At 37.3% G+C, this 23857-nt stretch overlaps 2 protein-coding genes across 3 annotated transcripts in view; both read right to left on the bottom strand.

Moving 5' to 3' along the window:
- The window catches only part of LOC119812916 (glycine N-acyltransferase-like protein Keg1), a 46694-nt gene extending 29437 nt beyond the window's left edge, over positions 1 to 17257 (bottom strand). The window contains exon 1 of the mRNA XM_038327956.1: positions 17151 to 17257. The gene's annotated coding sequence lies outside the window, so the exon portion shown is untranslated. The remainder of the gene's footprint in view (positions 1 to 17150) is intronic.
- Positions 2938 to 23857, bottom strand: part of LOC119812899 (glycine N-acyltransferase-like protein Keg1) — a 51749-nt gene continuing 30829 nt past the window's right edge. Inside the window, exons 1-6 of one of the 2 annotated variants that reach the window (XM_038327920.1) lie at positions 17151 to 17221; positions 12415 to 12504; positions 10797 to 10904; positions 8889 to 9015; positions 6739 to 6910; positions 2938 to 4287 (exon numbers count right to left, since the gene is read on the bottom strand). In XM_038327920.1, coding sequence (XP_038183848.1) covers positions 3885 to 4287; positions 6739 to 6910; positions 8889 to 9015; positions 10797 to 10904; positions 12415 to 12492 — 888 coding nt within the window. In that variant the 5' untranslated portion in view covers positions 12493 to 12504; positions 17151 to 17221 and the 3' untranslated portion in view covers positions 2938 to 3884. Of the gene's footprint in view, positions 4288 to 6738; positions 6911 to 8888; positions 9016 to 10796; positions 10905 to 12414; positions 12505 to 17150; positions 17222 to 23857 lie in introns of those variants that run through there. The other variant, XM_038327928.1, reaches the window with a different exon arrangement.

Below are 23857 nucleotides of genomic sequence, written 5' to 3'. Positions count from 1 at the left end.
TAATGCTCGAGAACAATGACTAACTCTAATTTATTACAACCTGTGGAATGAAGCAAGTGATGAACAGATGCTTGAAGAATGAGCTATAGAATGGAAGACAGTCTTTACTGTACATATGACAGGGAATTAGTACTTAGAATACTTGAAGAACTTTTAAAAAGAATAGGTCAGATGACCCAATTAATAAATGAGCTGAATAAATGAGTAAGGTTCTCAAACACAGAACTATAAATGACTAGTAGACATTTATTTTTTTAAAGATTTATTTATTTATTATGTATACAATATTCTGTCTGTGTGTATGCCTGCAGGCCAGAAGAGGGCACCAGACCCCATTACAGATGGTTGTGAGCCACCATGTGGTTGCTGGGAATTGAACTCAGGACCTTTGGAAGAGCAGGCAATGCTCTTAACCTCTGAGCCATCTCTCCAGCCCCACTAGTAGACATTTAAAATAAGAGACCAATCCCCTAATCATCAGAGTACTGCAAATTAAGACAGTGCTGAACTTCCTTCTTACTGCATTGAGAATGGCAGCTATCAAGAAAACAAATATCAAGAGCTGGTGACTGTGAGCACAAAAAGGATCCCTCCTATATTGCTGGCTTCAATAAAAGTTAGTCCAGTCACCATGTAGGCTCCTCAAAAACTAAAATTAGAGCTGCCACATGACCAGGTTTACCACTCCAACGCAGCTACACAGAGAAGGTCAAGTTAGCACAGGACAAAGATAACTGCTGATCAACAATTGATGTAGTTGCTGTTTGCAGCACGTTATGGAATAAACATAGGTGCTGATAACAGTGGAAGAATGGCTAAAGACACGTAGCTTAATTACATAACAGGAGCCATGTGGTAGTGACACATCCTTTAATCCCAGCATTCAGACGTTTGAAGCAGGCAGATCTCTGTGAGTTCGAAGCTAGCCTGGTATACAAGAGCTAGTTTAGGACAGGCTCCAAAAGCTACAGAGAAACCCTGTCTCTAAAAACCAAAAAACAAACAAACAAACAAAATACACAATGGACTTCCCAGCCATAAATGTGAAGCTGTGTCATTTGCTAGAAATCTGTGCAACTTGAAATAATAATAATAAACCAATCAAGTCAATCTCCAAAAATCAGATATCACATATTTTCTCTCACTTCTGGGTTTACATATATATGAGTGTGTAGACATATATCTGACTGTACATATATATATATATACATATATATATGTGTGTGTGTGTATGTTCTTAGAATATATATTCAGATGTTTATATATGTGAAAACAAGAGCTACTAACAGGAAGAGTAAATGATGGGAAAAATGTGTGAGGGGAGTAGGGTGTGGAATACACTCAAAATTACGTTTCATGTTTGTATGAAAATGCCCTTAATGCCAAGAAATATGAATACACACTATTATGATATAAATAAAAATGGTCATGATCAACCTCCTTAGCGATCAGGGAAATGCAAATCAAAACAACTTTGAGATACCATCTTACACCTGTCAGATTGGCTAAAATAAAAAACACCAATGATAGCCTTTACTGGAGAGGTTGTGGAGTAAGGGGTACACTCATCCATTGCTGGTGGGAATGCAAACTTGTGCAACCACTTTGGAAAGCAGTGTGGCGGTTTCTCAGGAAATTCGGGATCAACCTACCCCAGGACCCAGCAATTCCACTCTTGGGAATTTACCCAAGAGATGCCCTATCATATTACAAAAGCATTTGTTCAACTATGTTCATAGCAGCATTATTTGTAATAGCCAGAGCCTGGAAACAACCTAGATGCCCTTCAATGGAAGAATGAATGAAGAAAGTGTGGAATATATACATATTAGAGTACTACTCGGCGGTGAAAAACAATGACATCTTGAATTTTGCATGCATATGGATGGAAATAGAAAACACCATCCTGAGTGAGGTAACCCAGACCCAAAAAGATGAACATGGGATGTACTCACTCATAATTGGTTTCTAGCCATAAATAAAGGACATCGAGCCTATAATTCATGATCCTAGAGAAGCTATTTCTAGATATTAACAAAAGTTTGGAAGAGTCTCAGCTGGGGCAATCCTTATAGACTTGTGGGAGTTTCTCTTGCATCGGGCTTCTACCCAACTCTGTAAAGTCCCCCTTTCCAGTCATCCCAGTACTCTCCCTCTCTGTCCACCCAAACCCTATCCCACAAGTTCCCATGCCCACTTGCCCCCCATGTCCACCCAGGAGATCTCTTCTATTTCTCCTTCTCGAGGAGATCCATATCTCCCCACCCTTGGGCCCTCCTTTCTATGTAGCCTTTCTAGGGCTTTGGATTATGGCAAGATTATCATTTACTTTACAGTAAATATCTACCATGAATGAGTACATACCATGTTTGTATCTCAAAGGGCTGGGATACTTCAATCAGAATGATTTTTTCTTCCATTCATTTGCCTTCAAATTTCCTGGTGTCATTGTTTTTGACAGCCAAGTTTCCATGTGCAAAAGTATCACATTTATTCATGCATTCTTCAATTGAGGGACACCTAGGTTGTTTTCAGTTTCTGACTATTAAAATAAAGCTATTCTGAATACAGCTGAGCAAGTGTCCTTGTGGTATGATTGAGTATCCTTTGGGTATAAGGCCAAGAGTGATACACGGGGCCTTGAGTTAGACCTATTTCAAACTTTCTGAGGAACTGTTACACTGATTTCCTCACCCTCCCTTTTTTTCTCTGTCCTACCTAAAAGACATTCACTTTCCTGGTTTGAATGCTGTTGTTTCCTCCTCTCCCTACAGTGCTCTGCCTTCTAACATTTGAGCTTCCATAAATAAAGAATAGTTTTATTAAATATGAACATTAGAATGAAGTAACAAAACTCAACCTTGAGAACAATGCTAACTTCTCTTTCCTGGTGTGGAAACTAATAGTGAAAAGTCATTGTAAATTACAGGAACCTAGTCCTTTTTTAAAATTACATTTATTTATTATTTATTTGTGATTATACATGTCACAGAACACCTGTGGAGGACAGAGGACAACTTGCTGGAACTGGTTTCTTCTTCCACAATGTGGTTCCTAGGAATTGACCTCAAGTATCCAGGCTTGGCTGCAGTATCTGTACCTGCTGATCCCTAGTTTATTTCTTACTAATTCTACAATTTCACCACACACATTGTGCATCTGTGCATGCATGTATAGTAGTTTTTACATAAAAAATAACACCTAGGAAGTGACCTGGGAGATAAAGATTTTGAATAGGTATTTATAGATGACAAGCTACTTCTCCAGTCAATCAGAGATAAACAACAGAAAGCCAGATGAGGTTTTAATGTATGGTGCGGCAGGTCACAAAACAAACCTACTTGCTAATGGGAATGGATCAGAATCTGTAAAAGCAAAGTAGAAAAGAAACTGATTCAGTTAAATGCATTAGAGCAGTGTTCTCAACCTTCGATTGCAAAACCTTTGGGGGTTGAATGACCCTTTCAAAGGGTTGCCTAAGACCACCAGAAAACTCAGATATATATGTTATGATTCTTAACAGTAGCAAAGTAACAGTTATAAAGTAGCAACAAAAATAATTTTATGGTTAGGGTTCACCACAACATGAAGAACTGTATTAAAGGGTATCAGAATTAGGAAGTTTGAGAACCACTGTGTTGGAGGCATCTTGAGAATGTGAGACCTGTGACAGAGTTGGAGCAGGAGACAGTGACCTTCTGCATGACAAGGAAGTGGAGTTAAGTGTGTGAGCAATGTGAAGGCAGAGAAACTGTGTGTGCAGTTCATGATATACCCCTGCTTTCTAGAAACACACGTCACCTAATGACCATTTATTATTTCTCTCTGTTCACTCAGCTGTTTCTCCGTCTACAAGGACTGTATCCTCATCACTTTTTTCAGCTTCATAGAGGCTCATAATTCCACTGGTTCCAAGTACAGGGCATGGGGACATGAGCCAGCCTGGCAACCACTCTTTGAATGTTGAAGTTAGCTTTATCCGCATGTGCATACATAGGGAAGCCAAGATCATCTAGAGTTTGAATCTGGTGGGAGGCAACATGGTAAAGGAGACCCTGGTTGCGGTACTGAGGCAAGGTGCCTGCCATTCTCATTTCTCCAGTGTGGTCCATCAGGCCCCAGGACACGGGAATCCCCTCTGGCCCCATAATACAGGAGCTGGGGAAGGTGTGGATACAGCGCTCAATGAATTTCTGACTTTTCTCATTGCCACCATAATGCCAGATGCTATTCACCAACGCAGCATGTGTAACATCCAGGGAGGTGAGTTTGAACAATTCTTGATTACTATTGGGAATAAGAGGAAAGAGCAGCCCTTAGTCACATAGGTTATGAATAATTTTATTCATTTTCCCCTAAATTGCCACAGGAGGCAGACAGTAGAATCACTAAGACTGTGTGCTTTGTAGCCAGAGTGCTTGAGCTCCTATCAACACTGTGTGCATTAAGTGTTGATTAATTGTTCTTCACTTTTTGTGTTTCCCCATCTAGTGAGAAGGGCTAATAAGCAACTTGCACTATAGAGTAGCATGTTAGTGTGATGGGGGCTCAGATTCAGTGCCTAATAGCTAGGAAAAATGCTCCAGGCAACATTTGCAGTTATTGTTTGCCCATGACTCAGCTAGAGAGTTCAAATATGCTCTTTCACTTAGGGAGCTTAAATATGATCAGTCTCGCTTTATGTAAAAAGAAACAGTTTTGTGGACAAGCAAACTTCCCAAAACATATGTAGCAAGCAGAAAAGCCAAAGTTCAGAACCATAGACTTTGGTATCTTCCAGTCCTAAGGCATTATGTTGAACAAAAGACAAAGTCAAGTGCAAAGATTAACAGCTATGTGGAATCAAGATAGCCCACATTACTGAGTCTGATGCCTGATGACACCTGCAATGGTGTGGGGAGGTTTCAGGAGTCATTTTGGAATAAGCTCTGAAGGTGGAGCTAGACACTCTTTTTTCAACTCTGGTTCACTCATCCATGTGCTAAGCAAACTATTCCACCACTAGATTCTGCTTTCTGTCAAGAGATTGGGCTTTTAGCTCACAGTAGGACAAAAGTTCTCAGTGGCTTTTGGATGGGAGCGTTCTTTAGGCTGACATGCAGTAGACAGGAGAAGAGGGTACTTCCAGCAGGAAAATTCCTCAAAAGGCTTTAGATTTGAACATCCTTAAGTCACATACTCACTGCTGGCTTATGGTTCTCGTAAGCATTACACTAAACATAAATGGGGACAATGTAAAATGCGTTCAAAATATTTTTATTAGGATTCAATTGTTGCATGAAGAGAATTCACTGCAATATGTATTGGTTTAAAACCCACTGTGTGCCAGCTCCTGATGATCCTAACTCTTGCAAATCTGTAGAATAAATTAACTAGTTTCAAATACTCATGAGTGCTGAGTAAAATAAATGTGAACCCTGTGCAGTGGCGAATTTATTGAAGTGCTTTACCCAGAACTCTGGTGAAGTAACTTGTGAGTAGAACTGGATAACGAAGTAAGTCATTAGTGTAAAGACTGATCTGCATAGGGGAGGGAAGTTTTAGACAGAGAGGAGCTAATCTTGGAGACCTGAGCTCATGAAGGTCAAGTAGAATTGCAGCAAAGTGATGGCATAGCATCAGCACATTCTGCATTTAGCTCCAACACTAGAAACAATATTAAATCATCCACATAAATGTTTCATGTCACCTAAACCAATATTACAGTGTTCATTGACTTTCTGAGAGAGAGAAGGAAAGAGCATGAGAGTGAGCTAGTGAGTGAGCAAAAGAGAGAGATAGAGAATTTGAATGAGGTTCCCTTTCCTCTAAATCTAACCAGAATAATTAACATGAAGTAAACTGATTTGAACCAATCTGTCAAATTCTAATGTGTGTCTTCCTTTTCTATTTTATGTGGGAAATAACACTGAAACGACAAAAGTTTGCTTGTGTTATTTTAGCTTCCCCAGTCTGTAAAGTCAACCTCTTCCTCCTTAGACTACATCCATGGGAACACTAGTTTGAAAGCATGGCTCAACCTCTGATTTTAGACTTATGTCTAAAAGACAGGTTATGTTTTAAAAATAATCTTGTAGTATTTTTATAAATGGCTGGAAGTTTTGTATGGAAGACACAAGATAAGGAATGAGTAAGGTACATTCAGCTTGTACCGGCAAGTAAGATTTTTAATTGCATGCAATATGTATATATATGGATGTTACATGTTCATGTATGAAAATCAGAATTCAGGTCTTCAGAGTTTTTAGCAAGTACCTTTAGCTGTTGAGACATCTTGCTAGTCCTTTATGCAGATAATCTTGCTTAGAAAAAAGATCTGTGGACATCAAGTCTAAGACTTCAATATAAGCTCATCGCAGTTATTCTGTGCATCCCAAATCTATTGATAAGTGTCCTCACAACAAACAAAAGAGGAAAAGACACAGAAGATAAAGTATGTTGTATGAAAGTGAGTTTAGTGAGTGGAGCATTGCAGCCCAAAGCCAAGGTAGTCTTGGAATGGCAATGTGTGTTGAAAAAGAACATAAGGAATTCTATCCTGTGCATTCCAATGCAGCATGGCCTTGCTCAGATCTTGATTTCTACCTTCTAGACTCTAAAACAATGATGAATCATATGTGCTTTGATTATAGCCCCATCCTTTAAGGTAGCCTTCTAACGATCACTTCAGAAATCAAACACAGGAGGCATGTCATTAATAACACAGTGATTGGTGCAGAACAGCTTTGAAACACTTACATGGGCTTGGACGTGTCACTTCTGCATACAAAGTTATTCCCATCCACCAAGGAAGGAGCCAGTTTCTTTGCTGTTTCAAGTATCATATAGAGAAAGCACTGTGTATGCTTGACTTTGCCCAAGTTAATGGCTCCAAGACTTTCTATCACTTTGTCCAGGCTTGACTGTGTACCTTGATGGGGAAACAGGTTAGCAAATGATATATACCATTATTCATCTTAACATTTGAGAAAGACTATTCAGTAGAATAAAAGGGAATATGAACATAGAATCATCAAGTCTTGTGTTAAATCCTGACCAGCTTCATATGATAAAGGTTGTATCCCTCTCTTTTTCTAAATTTAAGTTTTGTATGGTATCACGAACTTTAACTACTTAAGAGTACAGTTATATTCAGGAGTTATGAAATTAGAGAGAAACATGGTGCCAGGGAATCTCCCAGGAACACACAAGGATGACCCCAGGTAAGACCCCTAGCAAGACTGGAATTGATGCCTGTACTAGCCTTCTCCTGTAATCAGACTGGTGACTTCCCTAATAGTCATCATAGAGACTTCATCCCATAACTGATGGAAACAGATGCAGAGGTCCACAACCAAGCACTGTGCCAAGCTCCAATAGTCCAGCTGGAGAAGGAGGAGGGATTATATTGAGCAAGGAGCTTCAAAATCATGATGGAAAACCCACAGAAACAACTGACCTGAGCTTGTGGGAGCTCAGGACTCTGAAAAGGCAGTTAGACACCCTGCATTGAACTGACCTCTGTGTTCTGAATCTGGGTGAGAGCTGTGCAGGTTTGTCTGTTTGTGGGCCCCTAGTAGAGGAACTAGGACCTGTCCCTGATGCATGAGCTGGCTCTTTGGACCTTATTCTCTATGGTGGGATGCCTTACTAAGCCGTGATACAGTGGGGAGGAGCTTGGTCCTGCCTCAACTTGATAAGCCCTGCTTCATTGACTCCCACGGGAGGACTTACCCCTTCTGAATGAAGACTGAGAAGAAGTGGATTGTGGGTGGTGTAGAAGGAAGATGGGGGAGGGAATGAGAAGAGAGGAGGAAGGGGTAACTGTGGTTGGTATGTAAAATTTCAATAAAGAGTACAGTTATAGCTACCAAACAAGATGAGGTAGAAGTATGGTAACTGAAATTGAAGGGAGATTTCTACATACCCAATCCATTAAAATGAAAGTATAAGGTTCTCAGTACCTATCTACTGCACTAATATGACTCCTTTAACCCTTAATTACGTTGGTTCAATCATAAAACTTTAGTGGGTTCATGAGAAGAATGTGATTTAGTAAACATGGTTCGAACTGTGCACCGAAGTTGACTTTCACTTTCTGTTCCTGATATTGTGACATTTGCATGTCAGTAAATCCCCTTCCAATGCAATAACAGTGCTATGAAATACCAGACCTGGGATCAAGGTGAACTATTTCTATGAGCTCATCATTACCTTCAGACAACTAAACCCATATGTGTGAATCTAGGTTAGACTAGCAGAGCTGTCTAACGGAGATCAATCGAAATTTCCTACCCATGGAATTGTAAGCTAAAATAATTGTTGTTTTGAACTGATATTGAAAATTTGAAATTCTACAAAGCTAGATAGGATATTCCTGAGAAGTTTCTATTAAATTTCTCATCTGGCCCTTAAGGAGTGTGTTTGGAATAGTCTTATAATAATTTTTTTCTCACCAATCTTTGGTCTCCAAAACAGAAATTACTCAGTCCTTCCCACATAGCTAACAATTGGTTTAATCAGGACTCAATCTTAGATCATACTTCTTCAGAAAGCATAGTCCTATTTATTAAAATATTCCTTTAAAATGTGACAATATAATAAAACAGTGATGGAACGGGAGGTTATTGCCCCATGTTTATGTACTTTAGTAAAATATGGGCATGCTAAAGAAGAAATCTTAAGTCCTAAGGCAGTAAGAAATGACATTAAAATTTTTTTGTACACTTTATACCCCGCAGCTCTTGAGAGTTGCCCTCGCAGGTGGTAGGTATGGAGCTTATAAGCAGATAACAGCATGCTAATTGTCTATAACTTGCAAAAATGTGTGTGGGATGTAAGGTTCAAAAGGAACAGTGATTTCCACCATGTGTACACAGGAGATAACGACAGCCACATATTTCTCTTACTTTGAATCTGTAGATGTTGTTTCCAGTTAATGACTTCTGATGAGCTGAGGAACTTCTGACAATTCTCGGGATCCTTAGAGTAGACTAGGTAAGTGTTGGTGTAGTGGTCCAGGTCATCTTCCATGTCCTGTTTTCAAAAAGAATAAACCAGAATGTTTATGGATGGGTTGGTGTTCGGTTATATTGGTATTCAGTATTCAGCTACATTGTGAGATATTAAAATCCTAAAAGTAATGGCTCCTGTGGATTTACGTTGTAATTATTTACAGTGCAAAAACAAGAAGAAAAGCCTTGACTAATTTCAAAGTAAAATCACCCTGAAAAACTTTACCCGAACTCAAGGGAAAGTAGAGTGTTATAAACTTCATTTAGAAGAATCAAAATAACAAATTAAAAGACAAACATTTTTCTAAAAGAATACTCCTTGCTATGGACTATGAATACTCTGGTATTAAAGTCTATACTGAAAACAGAATCAGAATATGCACCTATAACTAGGGAGCCAATGCTAAAGCTAGTAAGCTATGCAGTCCTTCAAAAATATCTTATTATTATTAAGTAAATGACAACCTCATAAAGCAAGTAAATGAGCATATATATGCATATATGTGTACACACACACATATATATATGTATACATATACATATGTGGAACAAGTTTGCAAACCCAAAATGGGACTATTTAAATATCAAAGAACATATTACAGAAATATTACTTCTACTAATGTATAATCTGAATGCCTTTACTCCTCTAATTTTCATGAAATATTAACTAAAACGTTTTATACTGTATAAAGATATTGCAGATCAAACCTCAGATTTTTTTGTTCTGCCTCATTAAATATTTAAGTCATCTTCAACTCTCATGTTGACAATTTTTTCCACTTGGTATTGAGAATAAACTCTAATTCTCTTCCTGTAACATCAACCACCCTAACAACTTTTTTTTCTACCTCATTTTGTTGACATTGCTGTAGACACTCGTATAGAATGCAGAACAACATCTCAAAGGGAAGCTGATATTACAATGAAATTTTTATCATGGAGTAAAAATGAGCAGGATTATTTTAAGTCCAGTTATTTTTTATTTTCATTTTTATATGGCTTTTATTTTATTTTTTATTTTTCCATTGAAATCTGTTTTACCCTAAGAGAATAGTTGATAATGGAACTAAGAACTAACTTGTTACACTATACAAACCTAGCCTAGGCTATACCCTTTTCTCTAAAGACTTCCTTCTTTTATTGTATGGATATAAATGTTTTGCTTGCATGTATGTATGTGAGTGATGCCTGTTGAGATCAGAGGAGGGTGTCAGATTCCATGTAACTGGAATTCCTCACAGTTGGCAGCCACCACATGGGTGCCTGGATCCAAACCCTAGTTCCCTGCACACCACTGAGTGATCTCTCCAGCCCTCGGGAAATGTTGTTCTGGTGTTTATAATAAAAGATCAAGCCATTTTTTGTGTATCAACATGATCTTATGCTGATAATACTTTTCATCAGTTGTCTCTAAATCCCTACAAACAATATGTAAGAAATAATGAAGCGATAAAGTGTGCTCGCAGTTCAAATCAGCCACTGCTGATGGAGGAACTATGCTGCCAAGTAAAACAAAAGCGTGGGTAAAAATGAAAGTGTACCCGCTGTACCTTTAGTCACCATTCTCCATGGCTTATTACTATACGTTTGTGTATTTCCCTTCTTGATCATTTTATAACATCCTGTAATTCTTGTGGACTTTTGTGAATTATCCTTCAGGCAGGTTATTGGTTGACATCAGTACAACCCCTTTCTATCTTTCATAATCAGAATAGGCAGTGGCATCAACCATCCAGCCAGACACATGCTAGGAATGTAACACATGTGGAGATACAGGCATGTTTATTCTATATTGCAACTTACCTCCTCCTGAGGTCGAATAACAACAGTATTAAAATCAGGCCACTTGTCCACCAGAGCCTTGAGCTTGAATGGGTTTCCCTGATTCATGTGGAAGACAGTCCCATAAACCTAAATATTTCAAGCCAGCAGAAATGTCATCATATTACAAAGTGATAGGAAGCTGCAGCATATTTGACTAGAACAATGACCATCACTATGGAATTATGAAATTTTTGTTGAAGAGATATAATAAATTAATTTTTCAAATGGTTCCTAGTGTCTAGTTGCTTATTCTAACAACAGTATCTTTTATATATTGAGGTAAAATATAAAAAATGATGCAATTTACTAATAAACTCATTAACTCTCTTGATGTAGAATCTAATAAAAGTTTTTCTTGGATATCAGATTTATTTCTTTTCATGTGCAGACAAATTTCATGAAGATGAGACATTTCAGAAATGGTTTCCATTCTTTCTAGTGTTTTTCTTACTATGCCTTGAAGCATTTTTTGTGATTGCTGCTTTAATATTCATACTATGTCATTTTTAGTTCTGCATCATCTGGCTGTTAATATGTGTGGATCCTGGTTTCTCATCTAAGTTAAGATTTAGCCAGGGTTAGTGATACATGTCTGTTATGTCAGATACTAGGGAGGTTGAGGCACTCTGGCTGAAAATTCATGGACTACCTGGTATAATCAACAACCTAAATGCCCCTCAACTGAAGAATGGATAAGGAAAATGTGGTACATTTACACAATGGAGTACTACACAGCAGAAAAAATGACATCTTGAATTTTACAGTAAAATGGGTGGAGCTAGAAAACTTTTTTTGAGAGAAATAACCCAGACATAAAGACAATTATCACATGTACTCACTCATAGGTGGCTTTTAAACATAAAGCTAAGAAAACCAGCCTACAAACCACAATCCCAGAGAATTTAGACAACAATGAGGACACTAAGAGAGACTTACATAAATCTAATCTACGTGGGAAGTATAAAAAGACAAGATCTCCTGAGTAAATTGGGAGCATAGAGACAATGAAGGGGGGTTGAAGGGAGGAGGGGAAAGGCAGAAAGGAGAGCAGAGAAAAATGTAGAGTACAAAAGGAATCAATTTTAAAAAATCCTGTTAGTAGCCACAAAAAAATTCTTCCCCTGCTAGAGCCATGTTGGGGACATAACTAAAGCAAAATTTAAATAAGATCAGAATCCTTTTACTTAGTATCATTCAATATGGTTTCAACTAAATAGTAATTTGTCATTTAAGAATCAGGAAAATTATTTTTTCTCTACTGGCAATTAAACCTAGGACCTTGCACAGGTTAGGCAAACACTATTATTGATGTATATCTTAAACATTCTTTCAAGTTTTTATTTTGTGACTGGGTCTGATAAAAATTGTGATTGTCCTTTGTGAGTAAACAGTGACATTTGTTTTAGGCAATGGGGAGCTGCACTTTGCCTTTTTAATGTTGTGCGGGTGACATTATTCAGATTTCTTTCTGCTCTGGTAGCATAAGGATAGGTGAGAGGAGTGTCATGGTGCCAGTGCTCAGTGAGTCTTGACTATTTCCCTCCTCTGCCTTACCATGGTGTGATCCTCAGTCTCTATGAAAACATTCTACTCTCACCTTTAAGGTTTCAGGCAGGTGCTTCCTCAGGGAGTTCTCCAGAACCTGCAGCATCTGAGAACCCTGTAAGTAGAACATCTCTTCCGATACCTTAGATAAAAAGATTAGCAACAATAGCAAGTCAGGAGTGGGAAGACCTTTACACAGTGTGTCCAGACTACCTCTAAAGATCAGGAGTCACAGACATATAAAAATCAGGAATTTATTTCTCACAGGGCTGGGAAATCCGTGATCAAGACATTGGTATGTTTCTTGTCCTGTAGAACTCTTTTCTGTTAGGTACACCCTCTAGCTGTGCCTTTTTGGAATGGAAGGAGTAGGTTTGCTCTCAGGAACTTAACCTATGAAGGCATTCATAACATCTGAAAAGGTGGCACAGAACCTCTCCCAAGGGCCTCCAGCTCCTGCTATTACCCATCATGTTGGCAAGACCTTCCGATATAGGACCCTTGAAGAGACGCAAAGATTTATATCATAACAATGCTAAACCAATAGGATCTGGATGTTGTGGTCATATCTAGCCACTTCACTGGTGAAGGTATATATCAGCTGTTAGAGTTAACTGGTAGAATTTTTGAGGTCTCTTATATCTGTAAATCGTGATACTTGGATGCTTTCCTGGATAACTTTAATTCACCTTGATCTCCTTCAGTTGTCTATTGCACTAGCTAGATCTATTGAATTTTTATGGTGAGTGTGGACAACCTTGTCTTGTTCAACTTTACTGGACTTGTTTTTAGTCTCTCTCCATTTAATTTGAGTTTGGCTAAAAGTTTGCTGTAGATTGCCTTTATTATATTGAGGTATATTTCTTGTATCCCTACTCTCTCCAAGATTTTTATCATGAAGATGCTTTGGATTTTCTTCAACAGCTTTTTATTGGTAGGGGACATCAGATTAGATAATCATGTGGGTTTTTGATATCAGCTTGTTTATATGTTGGATTACATTGATTGATTTTCATATGTAAAGCTGTCCAATCATCTCTGGGGTGAAACCTACTTGGGCATGGTGGATAATCTTTTGGATGTGTTCTGAGATTTGATTTGCATTCTAAAAAGTTTTACATCTATGTTTATAAAGGAAATTAGCCTGTAATTCTTGTTCTCTGTTTAATCTTTGTGTGGTTTGGATACTGGGGTGATTGTGCCCTCATAAAATGCATTTGACAATGTTCCATCTGTTTCTATTGTGAAATAATATGAGGAACATTGGTATTAGCTCGTATTTAAAAGTTTCATAGATTTCTGTTCTAAAAACATCTGACCCTGTGCTCTTTTTGTTGGATTGGGAGACTTTTAATAACTATTGTGATGCTATAATTTAGAGGTTATAGGTCTATTTAAATTGATGCCTTTTTTCTTCTTTTTATTAGTTATTATGTTCATGAAATATATTTTGATTTTTTCCTCCTCCCCAACCCCAACTCCTTCCAGATCCTCTCCACCCCCTTACCCACTCAATTTCATGTTCTCTGTCTCTGTCTCTCTCTTTCTCTCTCAAATAAAACAAATAAACAAAAATAAAGAAATACAGCATGAAACAAAAATAAAAATAATAAAAAACTGGCAAAAGAACAATAAAAATACCAAAAAAGCAAAAGAAAACAAAAGTTTCACAAAAATATCAGAAAGTTTGTTTTGTGTAGTTAGTAAACCCAGTGACACCTCATTTGAGAAAACAGATTTTACTTTTGACAGAGGCTGTCATTTTTCAAAAGCTATCTCCTTGGTTGTAGGTGGGACCCAGTGCTCACTATGCTTCCCTATCTCTGTCGTGGGACCCCATCTGATCTGAATCTATGTAAGTCTTGGTGTGTTGCCATAGTCTCTGTGAGTTCATTAGTCCCATTGTGTCTGAAAGACACCATTGCCTTGGAATCATTAATCCCCTCTGGTTATTATAATTTTTTAGCCTTCTCTTTCACATAGATCCCCGAGTCTTTAAAGGAGAGATGTGATGAAAATGAGAGGGTTGAAGGGGAGGAAGGAGATAAGGAAGGGAAGAAGAGAAAAATGTAGAGATCAATAAAAAATAATAAAACATGTCTTATTTATGACAAAGAGCTCCAAAATCATCCTCAACACATTGTCTAGTTTTGGGTCTCTGGGCTAATTTCCATCTACTAGAAGAAGAACTTTCTATGACATGAGTTGAGAGAGTACTGATCTATGGGTATAACAGTATGGCATTAGGAATCATTTTCTTTCTATGTTCCTTTAGTAGAATAATACAATATGTTTCCCCCAAGTTCATAGGCTATCTAACCTTGGTTCTTGGCCATAGTAGCACTATCAGGCATGTGCTACATTAGACAGAGAGGGCCTTAAATGTGATTTTAAAAAGTGGTTGGTTACTCCTATAACATTTGTGCCATTATTGTACTGGTATGTCTTGCAGGTAGGTCACTGTTTTATGTCACAGGGTTTGTAACTGGGAAATGTTGATGGTGACCTTTCTCTTCCAGTGGTGTGCAAAGTATCTTCCAGTAACATGGACACTATTCAGTAGTGTGAAAGTTCTCGTTATGCACAAGCTCAACTTCTCTATTCTCAATGCTATAAGTAAGTGTTGGTCTTAGCAATAGGGCCTTACCACCAGATTATAGAGAGTAACTAATGAATTTACAATAGTCTGTGATGTCTTGAAATTCATGGGACCCCCTTGGCCAATAACTCAAAAGATTCTATGTGATCCTGGCTCTAAAGGTTTAATTTCATGGCTTATGATATCTAGTTGGGGCCCTGTCTCCCATATTATTTGGAGACTCCATTTAAATTATTTTCATTTACATATATATTCTAAGAAGTTTCTACATCAGTAAAATTCTATGTCTTTCAAGCAACATTTAGTATTGTTTGTCTTGCTATTTTCTTACTATTCTTATACTGTCTGTAGTTTTTGTATAGTATTCTTTTCCTCATTCATGGCAATGTTAATACATGACTTTTATTTGCATTTCTTGGTAACATTAGAGCAGAGATACTAAAATTGGACTCTATTGCATCTTGGCCAAGATAATTCATTCTTTGTTTTTGAAGACAATCATGTACACTGCTGACAATATAACAGAATCCACAGATTTTCAGTAGATGCCAGTGGCCACACTTTATCTCTTGGTAAAAGCAGCGAAAAGGTTTCTTACATTTATCCTAATGTCCTAGAGCATAACAAAATAGTAGGGGTCTAATATTCCTATAGGCAACTGATTGTTTTCTCTGGAAACATTTTTCTAAGAGTGTCACAAACACAAAAGGCAAAGTAAATTTGGTATAAATCATAGGCATTGTTGTAATGTCAGCAAATTGGATAACATGAGAATGTTTGAGAAATATGGAGGAACATACACACACAAATAAATGAATAAAAATGTGCAATGATAACACAAGTGTGATGCCCAGTTATAGGAGCAGAGAGAAGTCGGAAGAGGTTGTAGAAATTGGGAAATCATAGCATTGTTAGTGGATAAAACCCTTGTGGTCTTTAGGGTCTTCAGACAGAGTTTTTATTTATTGAAAATATATCTAGGTAGAACTAGGCAAAGATAATGAATCCAAAGAATAGATTTTATAAAACTTTTAAGGAATGGAACAAAAATGCTGTGATTATATCCAAACTATGATGAGATTTTATAATTATAAGCTCATGGTCGGTCACTACTCTAAGTAACTATTAATATAAAAATTCTTGTACATACGTAGAAGTAGAGAAGTATTAAAAGGATGAAACATAAAATAAATTAGTACACAGACTTTGATTAAACATGTGTGAGTTTATGTACATTTCTCATGCATTAATCATCAGAATATAGAAGAATAAAAAAAATAAATTAAGATAAAAATTAAAATTTTAGAAATATCTCATCACATGAGCAATATATATCAAATCTTTTAGGCTAGCTTTCTTTTTAAATAATATCGATTAGCAGTGAAAGCACTTTATGTTCTTCATATTTCTCATCATATTCCTTCTTAGATTTGTCTGAGACATTTTACTCTTCTGGTAAGTATCCAATAAAAAAAATTAAAGACATTTTCAATTGTCCAGCATCCCTGTGCTATTGAAACTGAATAAAAGTTGCTGGAGCATAATACTTCTTTGCAAATATTGCTAACCAAATGTACTACCTAGCTTTCACAATATCTCCATAGTTCTTATCTGTTTGGAATGAAAACCTGCCATAGATATTTCAAGAATTTTGACATCAACAAACACACCAAACTGGATAGAGAAAGTCCAAAAGGCCTCAAAACTACACAAATAACTACAGTCCAGGGAGGAAATTTGGAAAATGAAGAGGTTGCCTTCCCCAAAGAAGAGCACACCATTTCGTTATTCAGTGTCAAATCAGTTCTAAAAAATGTACAGCTAAATTTTACAGAACAGGTTAGTTATATTTAGGAATATATGTATATAAATACTTATATTCAATAAAAATTAATTCAAAAAGAGGCCATGAATTTGAAAGAGAGCAGGCTGGGGTATATAGAAAGTTTGGAGGGAGGAAAAGGGAGAAATAATGTAATCAAATTATAACCTGAAAATAAAAATTAAAGATTTTCCCTATGGTACATATTAGTAGGTATATGCACTTCTCAAGTTGAATAAACTCCCCACTTTCACTGTATAGACACCCACAAAAAGATCAATATTTCCTTTCTACAACCGTTTGGTTTTTCCCACCTTGTATGAGAGAAAGGACAGGGAATCACCATTCTTCTATGATAAATCCTTACCTATAAATATGCATCCACACAGAGCCTGCTCAGAACAAATAACAAGCAGCAGATCTTTTCTAAAATGCTAGCATTCACAGTGTTTTGGTAAATGTTTTACAGAAATCATTAGACTGGGAATGTACTCTGGACTTTGATTTTCATTAAAAAATAAGAGAGCAAAATTCTGGCTGTCTTGAGAGTCAGAAGATTCCAGTATCCCCACAGATGTGTGCCCAGGAAGATGACTATGCAAATTTGAGATACTGATTGTGTAAGCCCTCTCAGCTTTTCATACAGCATTTTTTTTGGTTCATAGGAAAACAGCTGACTAGGACTAGAAAGAATCTGTGATTGTCTAGAAAATATCTTTCTTTCTTGCTTGATGTGCAATTTCCCTCTGTATGCTATAAATATGTTTATTAAGCTCTGTTTACATTTCACCCCTTTCCAGTTTCCTGCTGCAGAAACAAGAGGGAAGCCAGAAGTGTTGGGTAAAATTAGTTCTGAAACAATTAGAGTTTCTTATCCATACACTGTCGGGTACCAGCCCAGACACAAACCATTTCTTGTACCAGAGTGGAGGTGTGGGAATAAATGAGGTACAGTTCACATGACAATATCAGGAGGGAGTCTCAAGGTTCATCCAAATCCTGAAGTTTACCCACATTTATTATCCAAACAGCTTTTATATCAAATCATAAACTGAGGGGGAAATTCATTAGCATTCTGTTTCCTAGGTAGCAGGGGAAATGATGTAGGTCACGTCCATAGCTGTGCTTCTTGTCAAGTCCATGCCCATGCTCATTGTGCCACAAAGACTGAAAAACAGCTCTACCTCAGGTGACCTCCTAAATTACAATAGAAGAAGGAGCAGAACGACATTAGCATATGCTGACCACTTGCTTAGGATGGCATCAGGTTGTCTCACTATCAAAATGCTAAGTGACCACCTTCTGTGTGGGAGCTGCAAATTGTGCCTTGTAGGTCACACAGAATTCTGACTGCCATACAATGTAGGAATATGGGCCTGTATAATCTGGCTCCTACAATCCATTCCGTTGTATTAATTTTAATAAAACCTGTGCCTCTTCAACAGGACCGATAATCACATCTGCCTTAGGCAAAGACTTTTTCATTTACCCACACAAACCCAACATCAGAAACAAGCATTCTAATCATGCGAGTTCCTGTCTTAGGCATCTGGGGAGAAGCTTCAAACCTATCTCTGACTGCTGACCTCTGTGAAACAAAAGAGATTAAGGGAGAGAAATACCTTGGGTTCCCTGTCTCAGAGAGGACCAGGCCCTAAATTAATCCATTACATCACCGGTTCCAAAATATGACAACATCAGGGTGCTGCAATAGTCACTGTGGAGCCCAAGGTGCAAAGTCTACACCAGATTGTTCAGATCCCCAGATAGGCTTGCTCTTGAAGTGCACTGCCAGATAAGTGCTTTTTTGTAAAGATTGAAGTAGGTTTCTACCTCTTCAAATCTACAAATAGCAACAGATGACTGTAAAAGTCAAGGACAATCAAGAGACCATCAACATGCATCAACAGGTACCCAAAATAAAGTGTTAGTGACTCATAACTAGAGTGAGATGCATAAGATACCAGACAAGAAATTCAAAATATCTGCTTTAAGGATGTTCAAAGAACATTTAGAGTTTTCTAAATGTTTATTGTTTAAAAAAATTCAAATAAGGGAGAAATACAATAATTGAACCAAAATTAAAATAAATATTTATTGAAATATTGAACTAAAAACTTTTTAAAAATCAAATAAATTCTGAATCTGAAACACAATAAATAAAATTGAAAACATAATCCAGAACATTGACAGTAGAATAGATAAAGTAACAGATATAGCCCGTGTTTTTAGAGATGGGACATTCAAAAATATCAATTTAAAGAACAAAATGAAAGATGAATGAAATAGATCGAAGAAACAATTTTTGTCTTGATTTATTTTGTTTGAGGGACTGAATTATAAGCTCAAATATTTCATGACATTGGAATTTTCTTGCTCCCACTTTGTCTTTCAGTCTTCGGTTTTTTAATCTTTAACCCCAAAGCCTCCAAAAATATGGGACAAGAAATTCCTGTTAATTATAAATTACTGTTTTTGGTATTCTGCTATAATGGTGAAGACTGAGATAAAATGTATTTGTAATAAACTCTGCTATCAGAGTTGAGTATCCATACACAAATAATATGTCAAAAATAAAGTGTAACCATATATCCCACAAACTAACCTCCATGCAAACATTTCTAAAAAAGTATTGTATTTTTATTTTTGCTGCTTTTCATTCAAAAAAATTTTAGGCAATATATTTTGATCATATGTTTCCTTACTTCTATTCTTTCCAGATTCTCCATACCTAACAAACTTTATACTTCTCCTCTTTCTCAGAACAAGCACACAAAACAAAAAACCCCACAATAACAGAAATCAAAATACACAATCAAAAGAACAATAAGAAAAAACATTCCCAAAACAAAGCAAAATAAGACAAAAAAGTCTACAAAAAACTATTGAATTTGTTTTGTGCTAGGCAGCTCCTAGTGGGTAAAATGCCCTGATATGTGGTTAATATATCCAGTGAGATTCTATTGATGAACGCAGATGTTTTCTTTACCAGTGGCTGTCAATTGCAGATAACTTATTTGTTAGGGATGGGAGGCTGTCACCTTGGTATCCTGTCCCTTTAAGAGAAAAGCTCTGCCCACTGCCAATCCTTCCCTTCTGTCTAGGCAAGAGACTCTCCTACCCTCTCCCTCTGTGTCTGTCTGCCTTTCTTCTGGAGAGGCAACCTCTGCTTCTCTCTTCTCTTCCCCTGTTGACTCTTGACTGAGGTTTCTATCCTGCCTGGTCCCATAGTTGTTAAGTCCCAAAGAAATAGAGAGAAGGTGACACTAATTATAAACTGGTTGGTCTATTAGTTCAGACTTACTATTATCTCTTTCTTATATCTTACATTAGCCCATAATTTTTGTCTGTATTAGCCATGTGGCTTAGTGCCTTTATCAATGAGGCTTTCTCATCCTGCTTCCTCTGTATCTGGGTGACGATTACAGACTGAGCTGTCCCCTTCCCAGAATTCTCCTGTTCTCATTGCTCTGCTTCTGTTTTCTGCCTGGGTGCCCAACCTATACTTCCTGCCTGGCTACTGGCCAATCAGCATTTTATTAAAATACAACTGACAAATCTTTACAAAGTAGAAGACCATTGTCCCACAGCATTCCCCTTCTCCCTTTTGCCCCTACCCAAGCTCTCTCTGCATGGCTTTTTTCTATCTGTCTGTCTCCTGACAAAGCCTCAGGCCACCTGCCAGGGGACCCACCAAAGCCTTGGGTGAACTGCAGCTGCCCCTCATGGGGCTGTCCTCGGGTCAGCAGCATTATAAATTATAAACAATTTGGCTTCAGATTTTTGTGGGACTCCTAACCATGGAATTTGGGGTGTCTCTGACATTATCATTCAGAAGGCAGTAGGTGGCATACAGGAGGTGACAACTAGTATCCAGAAGGTCAGCCCACCAGATGAATGGCTCTGATAGGGCGCCCCACCTGGAAGAGCTGTGTAGTTACTGACTGTAATGACCAGTTGCTCCTGTCTGTAATTTCTCTCATGTGTCACTTCATTTCTTCTGTAAGAACTGCAGTTCTTCCCTAAGAAGAGCTATAGGTGTGTTCCCACTGCTTGTGTGTTTATCTCGTGTATATAATCCATCTATTGGGAACACATATAGTTGTCAAGAGTCATAGGGATGATATATGCTTAATCTGTATAATTTTGATGAATAGAAATAATACTAGAATATTATTTATTACTCAAACTTACATAGAAAAACAATAGTATTCTCATTTACAAAGACAGATAATTTTAGACTTCAGAACACTTTCAAAGCAAACTGGTTGCCCTGGAGATGATATATGGTTTCCCCTAGAGACAAATACATGAGATTAATTTCCCAAGTGTTTATGCCGACTCAAGGTCAGAGCTTGTGGCAACTTTAGTAGACATAACTTTCTCAACAATTGACTTTTCCCACCACATGTTACTCAGTAATGTTGTCTGCTTTTACTATACTAGAAAACTGTGTAAGGATAATAGGTCATGTTACTTGAGGAACTCATTGCATTTATAACTAACTCAGCATGGCTACAGTCATCTCAAGCTGAGTCCCTACAGAGTATCAATTACAAAAGAGAGTGTGTAAATTCCAAATTGCTTTGGAAAAGAATTCTAGGAAAAAAAAGCACACTTGGTCTTTTCTCATTTTCTGGATTGCCAAGAATTTTTTAAAGAATTTTTTAAAAAATTATTTTATTCTAATTGTGTGAATATACATATGCTTGTATCTGTGTGAGTGTATACATCGTGTGTGTGTGTGTGTGTGTGTGTGTGTGTGTGCTTTTGGGAGCCAGTAGGGGTGTCACATCCCTTGGAGTTAGAGTTACAGGTATTTGTGAACCACCTGACATGGGTGTTGTATCCAAACTCCAGTTCTCCTGGTTTAGCAGAAAGTGTTGTTGACCACCAATCCATCTGTCTAGCCTAGAGCGTTTCGTTGTGCTATTGATTTCTGTTTGTTTCCTGATGTTTTGTTTACAATAATTAAAAGCTGGCCAATGATCTCTTCTCCCCTGAAAGTGCAACTATTAGTTATAATAGAAGACCTGCAGTACTTACTAAGAGCTGTAGGCTAAAGTGAAGAGGAGTTTATCCCAAGAAGCATCCACTCCTGCTAGAGGACTTGGCTACTGCTGCTGCCCTCTGCTGGCTTAGCAGAGTCTGCGAAGATCAGCCCATCATTTTGAGCTATCTTTCATCCTTTTGCAATCTGGTCAACTGAAAAATTCTCACTCTCTGCTGGACTAGGGAAATGGTCATTCTCTTCTCTAAAAATTCATATTATTTAGTTATTCATTTTAAAACTGTGTTATACATGCATAGTAGCCCAGGCCTTTAATACCAGCACTTGAGCGTCAGAAACAGGTGAATCTTTCAGAGCTCAAGGTCAACACAGTGAGACCATGTCTCAAAACAACAAAAAGTAAAAAAGCTCTTTATTTGAACCCATAAAATACTTGTCACTGAAAGTGCTTTTGAGTGTTTGAAGTTTCAAAGAGTTATATTCTAGTAAGTCTCTGAATTATGGACCTCCTAATTCATTCATAAACATTTTCTTAGTTTTTAATTTATTTTATGTAGTAGTGGAGTTGGCACTAAAAACTATTTGCATGCTGTCCAAATGACCCAAACCTCCAGTTCAAATTTCTTAATTTTTAATTTTGCATATGTATAGAAACTCACAATACACTTCACAGAAATTTTTCTATTTTATTAGCCAGTTTGAACTGTGTCACCTACATTGCAAAGAGAATATTGGAAATGTCTGTTATTCAGCTACTTCTGAAAGCTAAATTCTTTGTTCCATCAGTGAGAAAGACAATTCTTCAGTGTCTCTGCCATCCTACTGAGAAAAGAGTGTGTGTTCTTGATTTAACTGATTTGGTGTGGAAACATATTTTATAATTTCATTAAAATTGTACTACAAGCCTAGAGGAGAAATACAAAACATTCCCAGGATGAGCAACTGTAATAGAAGAATACCAAACTTTGGGTCTCCCAAAACTGACTCAAAGGTTTTGCGCATGTGTGAACTTGCAGGACTGTTGCATGAAAAATAAAAAACCAGAGACAGATATTAGGTTTCTAACTGAAGATCAGAAAAGCAAAGCAGCCTGCCATTGGCTGTTACCTCTATTTCAGACTGAAATGGGCAATTCTGGTTCCACAAATCCTCACACTGAGACTTGTCTTCTCCCATTTTATATTTCCTTCTAGTGCTAGGATTAATGGTATGCACAACGACCACCTGGCCTCTATGGCTAACTAGTGTGACCATGGGAATTAAAGGTGTGTGTCACCACTGCCTGTCCTGTATGGCTGACTAGTGTGGCTGCTTTATACTCTGTGTCTCAGGCAAGCTTTATTTATTAAAACATAACTGATATACCACTATAGAGGGCACCCTCCTGCATCTGAGCTCCAGGTTCCATTATGTAGAATAATGTTCTTTGCCTGCTATTGCATAGGTATTTTGTGAGGATTAAATAATTTGAAAAGTTTTAGCAATATGAGTCTTTATGCCAGAAAGCATCTTTAGTCATTTTTCATTTTGTCTTCCTAGTATGTCCCTCTGGATTCCAAGGCATAAATATAAAATAAATAATATATATAATATATGTATGTACACACACACACATATATAATAGGTATGTGGAAGAATAGGTGGATGAATGGATAGATAACATATAAATATAGAGCTGAAAACCTTATACATTACTACTTTTGTATTTGCTCTGTTTTTATTTTTTCTCCTTTTCAATGTCTGGAATGTTCTCATGTATTAAACATGTGTGAATTCCAAAACTCCTTAATCACACACCTCAATAGCTCTACAAGTCTGATGCCCTCAAAGGTTTGTGTTTAGAACTCCACCATTACTCTTCTTTATTTCAAAGAAAAAACTGTTTCATCAGTAGTGTTGCCTAGAGGCTTAATCTAGTTCAATGCTTGAGTACAACGACTTACTCTAACTTATTGAAGCCTACCCTATAATGAGTTTCTCCAACACTCAGTGGCAGAGATAATTGAAGGAATGAATGAAGAATTTGGAGAAGAATGGCAGCTTGCTGCAGAAGGCACCTACTG

This window comes from Arvicola amphibius, chromosome 1, assembly GCF_903992535.2.
Source record: "Arvicola amphibius chromosome 1, mArvAmp1.2, whole genome shotgun sequence".
In the NCBI taxonomy this organism is placed as follows: Eukaryota; Metazoa; Chordata; class Mammalia; order Rodentia; family Cricetidae; genus Arvicola; species Arvicola amphibius.
Note: the sequence above shows the minus strand (reverse complement) of the source record. Positions and strands in the feature narration are given on the sequence as shown.